This window comes from Frankliniella occidentalis, unplaced genomic scaffold (genome assembly GCF_000697945.3).
Source record: "Frankliniella occidentalis isolate FOCC.00 unplaced genomic scaffold, Focc_3.1 Scaffold2, whole genome shotgun sequence".
NCBI classification, from domain to species: Eukaryota; Metazoa; Arthropoda; class Insecta; order Thysanoptera; family Thripidae; genus Frankliniella; species Frankliniella occidentalis.
This window is the reverse complement of record NW_026267132.1, coordinates 1,200,416-1,208,878: the sequence shown is the minus strand read 5'-3', so window position 1 is coordinate 1,208,878 and position 8,463 is coordinate 1,200,416. Positions and strand designations below refer to the sequence as shown.

The 8,463-nt window shown below is 35.7% G+C and overlaps 2 protein-coding genes across 2 annotated transcripts; one reads left to right on the top strand and one right to left on the bottom strand.

Annotated features, from left to right (window-relative positions):
• Positions 1 to 299: 299 nt before the first annotated feature.
• LOC113218303 (Golgi pH regulator) lies at positions 300 to 3,374 on the bottom strand. The gene is made up of 9 exons (XM_026438598.2): positions 3,208 to 3,374; positions 2,771 to 2,934; positions 2,584 to 2,690; positions 2,264 to 2,489; positions 1,969 to 2,162; positions 1,677 to 1,861; positions 1,394 to 1,579; positions 1,244 to 1,309; positions 300 to 1,168 (listed from the first exon to the last, which is right to left on the bottom strand). Exons 1-9 carry the CDS (start codon positions 3,247 to 3,249, stop codon positions 968 to 970), a joined length of 1,371 nt encoding a protein of 456 aa, XP_026294383.1. The 5' UTR covers positions 3,250 to 3,374; the 3' UTR covers positions 300 to 967.
• A 204-nt stretch (positions 3,375 to 3,578) lies between these two features.
• LOC113218300 (chromosome transmission fidelity protein 18 homolog) lies at positions 3,579 to 8,459 on the top strand. Its single transcript, XM_026438593.1, has 21 exons — positions 3,579 to 3,802; positions 3,887 to 4,035; positions 4,128 to 4,239; positions 4,342 to 4,528; positions 4,613 to 4,733; positions 4,817 to 4,900; positions 5,007 to 5,165; positions 5,242 to 5,341; positions 5,418 to 5,564; positions 5,657 to 5,808; positions 5,936 to 6,129; positions 6,228 to 6,476; positions 6,550 to 6,645; positions 6,742 to 6,853; positions 6,941 to 7,111; positions 7,194 to 7,343; positions 7,433 to 7,563; positions 7,634 to 7,836; positions 7,923 to 8,002; positions 8,086 to 8,146; positions 8,238 to 8,459. The coding sequence occupies exons 1-21, from the start codon at positions 3,712 to 3,714 to the stop codon at positions 8,336 to 8,338; spliced, it is 2,850 nt and encodes a 949-aa protein (XP_026294378.1). The 5' UTR covers positions 3,579 to 3,711; the 3' UTR covers positions 8,339 to 8,459.
• Positions 8,460 to 8,463: the final 4 nt, after the last annotated feature.

Genomic DNA, 8,463 nt, shown 5'->3' with positions numbered 1-8,463 from the left:
CGAGCCGCAGGGGGTAGCAAGGGCCGGGGGGAGGCTCTAGGGCAGAGAGGAGGGACATGTCCAGGCTTCGGGCGAGGAGGAAAACCAGGAAAACCCGCAGCCGTTCCGCACAGTTTCGCAGAGGAGATTGGGGCAGAATGGACATCACGTGTGAGACGTTGTGAACCGATTCTATAGCGGCCGGTTAGTGGATCACAAAATAATTAAGTCCGAATTTGATAATGTTAAGTACCATTTGCTTTTCATGGGTTGAAATTGCAGAGTTGGGAAAAGGGCATAAAGCAAAAACCTTTACGGAATAGTCTAGGGTCAACTATGTTTTTATTGAAAACAAAGTAACAAAACAATCACAGCTGTGAATCCTTAAATCTAAAAAGTCTTGATATTTTTACTGTTCTGTGTAAAAGAAAGGTGTTACATAAATAATTTTTGAGAACACTTTTCGTAATGTAGGCCATGGCCTGCCTCATGACCTAGTTCTATAGATCATAGATCATCAATAGCACAACTGTTTTGGAAAATGAGGTAGGTGGGGGTCTTTGTCAGTAAAACTTATTATAGATAAAACAAAATTCAGAATCAACAACATGAGACCAATGGAACTAAAAATTCAAATGTCTAAAGCATAAATAAACATTTTTCACATCACAGAAAAACATGATTACTCATAGTATAGTACAGCACAAACAAAACAAATAACACAAAACTCAATAAAGAACTCCAGTTGTATGAAAGGTACTGAATAGAAAAGCAAAAAATAAACTCTGAAGAAATTAACTCATTAAATGCATTTTAAATGTTGTTTGACTCCCCTAGGTATTTTCAATATGATTTGAAGTAAAATCAAAATTCCACATACACTACTATCTTTTCTTTTAAAAAATAATGATTGTTATGAAAGGAACATTTTAAAAAATGCACTGTTAAACACAATTAGTACAGGTAGTCACACTCAATCCTTCTATTATCAACTGTTTTCTGAAGGAGCCTGTTTATGAGCAAGATATAAGAACACAATCGAAGACAATGCACTGACAAGGAAAATTACATCGAACCATCTATGATAGAAGTTAAATTGCAGATCCCCAAGAACTTCTGTAATAATTACACGGTACTCAGGGGGCATGTTCATCCTTATAAGTAGTACTGAAGACACAAAATGCATTCCCTAGAACAGAAAGAAGAAAGTAACTTAGAAAGAAGTTTAAAAGAATCAGATGGAAAATCAAGATCATTTACACACCATGATCTGGGCCAGGATCAACACAATGATGGTAGAAGACTTGCTACTTGAAATGGCATAGAAAAACTGGTGGAGAAATACCCCAAATGAATAACAAACCAATTGTTAAAATAATTGTCAATTGATTATCATTTTTTAATAAATACTTACTTTAGTGAGTGTTAAAAGTAGACCTCGAATAGAAGTGACTACAATGATGCCAACAAGAAAGAAAGATACATGTTGAGACCAAAATGCCACATCCATTTCTAAACCAATCCAGTGAACAGCAATCTCCAACCCTTTCGTAACTGGATCTTTCTTTCCAACTCTATCAAATACAATATTTATTGTGGACTGAAAAAGAACAATCGGTAGATATTACTAAACGGTAGTACTGTGGCTGCAGTACTTTATTATCATGATTCAGTTACTTGTGCTTAACTTTACTTACAATGAAAATTTTCCACAAACAGTAAAGGGAAAAGAAATAACCCAGGAAATTAAAGTACTTTCCTTTCCAGGTTGTAGCCCATTCCAGCCGTTCTTGCATGTTGTGAAGATCATGTGCTTCAAGAAACAGTTGCCGGGAAAGCTCTTCTAGGGCTCCAACATCTTGCTTCAATTGCTTCACATCAGCTGTTGTGTGAATAGGAAAACTACACTCATCACATTTAAGTTGATAACAAGAAACAAACAGTACCCAAAAATGCTAAAACCTAGAGTGCTTTGAAAATGAAGGATACTTTCAGGAGATTCTTTACTGGTAACTGTTCTTAACATACTACTCCAAAGAGAAGGGGATGTTGGGCCAGACTGAGAGCCATGCATTGTGACACCTTTTTTTGCCAAAGCAATTCGCTTTTTCTTTACAACAATCAGATCCATTGTTTGCATCAAGCGTTTCTCTATGGCTTGAATATCTCCAGGAGAAACTTGCCTGTGGAAAATAGAAAAAATTTTTTTTTAGAAAACATTGGGGTCTTTTTTTTTTTTTTTTTTTTTTTTTTCAAGCAAAGGCTACAAAAGTTTCTGTCCCACCTCATAAAATATGCCATGGAAGTATATGGATAATTAACAGCACCAAATCCAGACAAGAGGGCCATAACAGTAACTCCGATGACTCCAATTCTAGATATCCCTTGTTCAATAGAAAATATACCTTGCTTGGGGCTTAAAATTGGAAAAGGATCACCAACTTTCCAGAATAGATAAATGTATAGCAGCCAAATAAGAACAGTAAGTGGCCTTATAAGCTGCTTTCTGACTGGAATAGAGAGTAATGTAACGCGAATAAGTTGTCAAGTAAGATAAAACTACAAATAAGAAAATTATCATGTAACAATGAGTTCAGTACTTACTAAATCTGATGTTTGACAAAATAAAATATCCTATGTTGAATGGAATGATAACTATTACCATAAATAAAATGAGATAAAGACCTAGATTCCAATGAAAATATCTTGAGCTGTAGGAAGCAAAAGTTTCTTTAAAATTATGGTTTGATGTATTTTTAATAAAGACACAGAGGAAATCAAGTTCCGTTACCTTGTGTCTAACACACCCACTATTTCAAAAATGATCAGTTCAAACATCGTACATGACAGAGAAAATGTGGCAGAGAAGATGAGCTGAACAAGGGTATGGTGGACTTCATAATCTCGAAAAAGTTGTTTCACAAAGAAAACCCATCCACCAGCAAAAAATATAATCTGTAATGTTAACGAAGAGGTAAACCACTTGTTAGGTGTGATCTGAAAACGTCCCTAAGTAGAAGGAGTCTGTTACTAGTCTGTCATGATGAGAAACAAACTTCGTAATTAAGGTGACGATATAGCTCTAATAACTATGGTCGGGCTGTATAGGTATCCAATCAAATCATCAAGTGCAATTGGTCGGTCGGCATTGACAAGTGTTTTTCAGGTTATGTCAATAACTACAGCATAAATGAACGTAAAAAAAGATATGACAATAGAAAATAATACCTGTGTAATTAGGATAATAAAAGTATCCACTAGAAAACCCATGATGATTGGAAAAATATTCTCAAAAACCAGCTTTAAGTAGATTGATTGACTTTTACTCTGTTGAAAATAGAAAACAAACTACGAACAAGACGAAGTGATTATTTGCACTACAAAAAATGGAGCCGGTGGACATGTACGGCAACCTCAAACTACCTTTTTTACGCTGCTCTCTTAACTTTTCTTCTTACTAGTTTCTAAACCAGATGGACTTTCAACTTAAAATTATGAGATTTTGTGAAGCTATAATTTTTTTTGGTCAACTCCCTGTTTCTTAAATTTAACTCCAACTGATTTTCAAACCGGACAGTTGTCATCTGTTAAAGGCGCGAAATCATTGGGTTTTGTGTTTTCTTGGGTGTTTACATCAATAAGTGTGGGTTAGGTTTTCTGTAGAAGAAAAGTTTTGTTTGTTTTAGTCATAGATTGTAGTGGGTATTGTACGTTGTCCATTGTATTATCACCATGGAGGAGGACGATTACTTTCCGAATCCCGATGAGGAGTTTGAGATGATGTATGCGGATGAATTAGAAATGATGAATGAAATGGATGATGGTATGTTTTTTGAAGGGTCATACTACTACTATTATTTGTAAGTTTATTTGACGCTTATTTGATAATCATGAAATTATTTTCTAGATCTTGATGATCGTACACTTGTTCAGAAGCCTGCTCCCCCAACTGTACGTCGAAGTCTGAACTTCTGTGGATCTCCTACTTCAGAAGATAAGGGTAACAGTAAGAGTGCTTCTGTATTGGCGTCTACTCAAAATAATCTAGATGATTTGGTAAATAATTGTTCATTAAATTACATGCTTATGTGAAATTAAACCAACTGAATTTGCTACACTTACATCAATTTCATTTTTCCTCTGTGCAGCCAATATCATCAACAGCCCCAGATAATTCATCCTCATCTCGGAAGCGAACCATTGATGATATATTTGGTGATATTGATGATATAGAGCTAGAAGAAGCCTCTGAAAAACACGGTATTGCGTAATAATGTTCTTTCTACTTTACATATTTTATAGATGGGAGGGGCGACATGCTTGAAAACTTGGAGTTTGTCTGACAAAACTATGTGCTTGCAGGTCAGCCATTAAAGCGGTCTTGTAAACAGCTGTCTGTGGATCCGTCATTTTTCTTAGATGAAGACTTAGGTTTTGATTCTGCTCAAGATAAAGAACTAGAATTAATAGACCGGATCAACGCATTGCGCAGGAAAGCCTTTCTGGAATTTAATGAAGGCCGGAGTGCTGCATCACCAGCAAATTTAAAGTAAGTGCATTATTTAGCCTCTTCTTCCTATTTTTCTTCAAGTGTGACTCGTAGCTTTTATGTTTTGTCCTCTCATGACCTCAGGTTAAAAGAAAGTAACACATTGACCAAAGGAGTACCCAAGTGGCCTTTTGTTTCTGTAACAAGTGAGCTTGGAGAGCGTGTGTATGTCCGAATCAGGAGTGATGAGTACATAGAAGAAGAGGTATGATAAACTTGCTAAATTTTCATTTATCAGAAGAAATTTATTGAAGTGTCTATAAATTAATTTCAAAATTATTAATCCAGGTTGAAAAAGTTTCTCACAAAGGAGATTCTTGTGGTCTACTTAGAGGTCGCTTTTCAGCCCTTAAAAATGAAGCATTAAGTATTGTGAGTACCCTCATCATTATATTTCAATCCTATTGGTTGGTAATTTAGGTGTTCAATACAACGCTGTAAAAATGTCAGAAGTGTAAACAAAGACCTAACTTTCCAGCTTGAGAAAAAACAACAATTAGAGATAGAAGCTAATGCGGCAGATATTGCTGCTTTAATTCCTAGTGAAGATGGATCTAGAAACACCCAAGTTGATACTGACAACTTATGGGTTGTTAAGTATAAACCATCTGGATATGCTGAGTTATTGAGTGAAGAGGTAGGACTCATTCATGTGGTATTATTCTTGCCTTTTTAAAAGAAATATTTCTCTGACATGCTATGTTACCAAACAGAGTGTCAACAGAACCTTACTACATTGGCTGAAGCTATGGGATAAAGTGGTATTCAACAGAGAGCGGAAGCCTCAGATAAAACCCAAAGAGGATAAAAAAGGTAAGTATACTTAGCCACAATGTGCCCTTTAAAAAGACTGTGTGACTTAAACTCAATAATAATTTTTGGATTTCAGAAAATCGTTTTCAGAAAAAGCCTTTTGGACAAGTTATGACTGATGAATTAGATGAGCAAGGAAGGCCCCAATACAAGATGGTTTTACTCTGTGGACCACCTGGTCTTGGAAAAACGACTCTGGCTCATATGGTGGCAAAACTTGCAGGTAGACTCTGGTTTCATTTCCTTAGTAACTCTAATTACTGGTTTTTGAAAGTAATGCTACAGCATATAAATTTGTAATACAACATATTTCAGGCTACAATGTTGTGGAAGTGAATGCAAGTGATGATCGCAGCCCAGAAGCATTCTATACCCAACTTCAAGCTGCTACACAAATGAAAGCAGTTATGGGAAAAGACCCCAAGCCAAACTGTCTGGTTATGGATGAAATTGATGGTGCTCCTGCTGTCAGTATTATACAAACTGCAAATAAGTGAAGCACTTTAATTAATTTGTGATCTTTTCTTTATTTTGTATATAATATAAATATGTACCTTATTTCATCTAATACTCGTCTTTCTGTTATGGTTTTAGCCATCCATTGAAACACTGATCAAGTTTGTTCTGGGCAAAGATGTTGGCAAGGGTCGGGGTAAAAAGAAGGGATCTGCTGCAGGAATTTTGAAACGTCCTGTGATCTGTATTTGTAATGATGCTTATGTTCCTGCATTACGCTCTCTACGTCAGCATGCATTTGTTCTTCATTTCCCACCTACTGGCTCAGAAAGGTTTGTTCTTCCTCTTAATATTTTAAAAATATAGTCAATGTTTCATCATTGCAGATTATATACAATGCACTTTGTGTTGTCTATCTACATTTTTGCAGATTAGCCTCAAGACTCATGACTATTGCCCGGAAACAGCGTATAAAAACAGATATGGGAGCTATGCTGGCACTTTGTGAAAAGACTCAAAATGACATTCGCTCTTGTCTTTCTTTGCTGCATTATTTTAAATCTCAGAGTAAACCTGTTCGTTTAAGTGATGTTCATCAGTCAAATGTTGGGCTCAAAGATGTACAGAAAGGGTTGTTTTCAGTCTGGCAAGAAATATTTCAAATTCAAAGAAGTAAAGGGTAAGAATTCCTGATAGAATAGAATAGAAATTTTTTTTTCACATAATATACATAATGAATTGTTTTTCCCCAGTGGTTTCACACAGGCAGCAAATGATGCTTCAAGAACTTCTAATGTTGACAACAGAACACCTGATGTGAAAAAGGGTGACTCTGCAATTGCTTACAGGTACTGCTCTAATTTTGGTCTCTCCACATCGTGGCAAGTAGGTAGTTAATTCACTTCATTCCTCCTACCCATTATTCTGTTCTCTCTCTATTCTAGAATTCAAAGAGTTTTAAGAACAGTTCAAAGCCATGGGGATTATAATCGTCTTATCCAAGGAGTCTTTGAAAATTATCTCCATATGAGGCTGAGAGATTCCTCATTAAATGGCGTAAGTGAGAATTTAACATGCTTGAATCTCGCCCTGTTAAGTTGAGTATATTGTAAATAAAATACTTAGCATTCTTTCATTTTTTAGCTTGTCAAAGGCTTGGATTGGTTCTCAACCACGGATTTGATTAATACTGAAATAATGACCTCTCAAAACTACATCCTAATGCCATACATGGCTTATGCTTTTCCTGTTTGGCATATTTTATTTGGTGGCTTGGCGTGGCCTAAAATTAATTACCCAAACACAGCTTATGAGGTAAGATAAAACTGTTGTCAATTCATTGATTACCTGTTTTGTTTGCTCTGCTCAGTCCTAACAGTACATACTTTTTTTGAAGGTCTCAGTTAAACAGGGACATACAAAACAAATTTTGGCGGAAATGGTGAAAGGTATGTCTCCATCAGTCAGAGTGAACTGTAATGAATCTCAATTAGTCAGTGAAATTCTCCCACTTCTTCTGGAGATACTTGTGCCAAATTTCCGTCCAGTAAGTTCTGTCAAGTTAATAGTGCATTTTCCTGTCTGTATGTCTGTCTATGTATTTTAACTTTCCCTGTACCATACCATTATATACAGGTCAGTTTACAACTGTACAGTTTACATGAAAAGAAAGAATTGTCAAATTTGATAAGTGTCATGATTGATTACAATCTGACTTATGTTCAGGAGCGCACTCCTGAAGGAACATATGTCTGCAATATGGACCCGTAAGTTAATTTTCTGTGTGTGGCTTATTTAGTAATTGAGTTGACTTGACAACAACTTGTCTTTCCCTAGGAACATTGAAGAAGTTGTTTACTTTGGTGGTAGTAAGCCCTCAAGGCAGTTAACTTATGGTACCAAGCAGTTGGTAGCAAGAGAAATAGATATGGAAAAAATGAGAAGATTTGAATTGCTTTCAGTCAGTGGACAAAAAAATGAAACCCTTGCTCCTGGCAAAGCCCAGGATAAAACACAAGTACCCAATAATAGTGACTCAGGTACATTATCCTCATTCGTCACCTTCTGGAAACACCCACTGTCCTTAGAAAGGTTTCATTAATCTGTCAATTTGTCCCCAATCTAGATAATACATCAGAAAAAGTGTCTCCTACAGTTCCTAATCATCTTCAAAAATTAAAAGCCAAACCAGTGATAAAAGATATGGTAAATTAATTTTCTTCTGCCCTTGCTAAATGTTTTGGGGTCTTTTCTGGTACTCTTACTTACAATGTTTAATTATCTTTCAGCAAACAAAAGACTTTTTTGGAAGAATAGTGGAAATACCATTAACTCCTAGTACGGTTAAAGGTAAATTAAATCATTCATTTTTTTCTTTCTTGGGTGTAGAGGTCTTAACTTCAAACTGCACTAACATTCTAATCATATTTGTCTCTCACAGCTAGGAGTGAAGCAGAACTGAAAGGTGACATTTGGTTCCATTTTAAGGAAGGATTCAATAATGCTGTAAGAAAAACCATTCGAATTTCCGATCTGCTCTGAACACTTCCTTTTTGTGACAGTTGGGATCGGCAATAATCATGTCTTATTCTATCTTGTATTATTACTTTTCTTTAACTATTGTTATTTTGTTTAAACCTTTTAAAAGTTACCAAAAGCTGTATTTG

Coding starts and splice junctions, on each gene's coding strand:
- LOC113218300 (XM_026438593.1), top strand. CDS start 3,712: ATGGAGGAGGACGATTACTTTCCGAATCCCGATGAGGAGTTTGAGATG. Junction 6,646..6,741: donor GACTCTGCAATTGCTTACAG/GTACTGCTCTAA, acceptor TCTCTATTCTAG/AATTCAAAGAGTTTTAAGAA. Junction 7,837..7,922: donor ACCCAATAATAGTGACTCAG/GTACATTATCCT, acceptor TCCCCAATCTAG/ATAATACATCAGAAAAAGTG.
- LOC113218303 (XM_026438598.2), bottom strand. CDS start 3,249: ATGGGTTTTCTAGTGGATACTTTTATTATCCTAATTACACAG. Junction 1,862..1,968: donor CAGTAAAGAATCTCCTGAAA/GTATCCTTCATT, acceptor TTCACACAACAG/CTGATGTGAAGCAATTGAAG. Junction 1,310..1,393: donor TACTTTTAACACTCACTAAA/GTAAGTATTTAT, acceptor TTTCTCCACCAG/TTTTTCTATGCCATTTCAAG.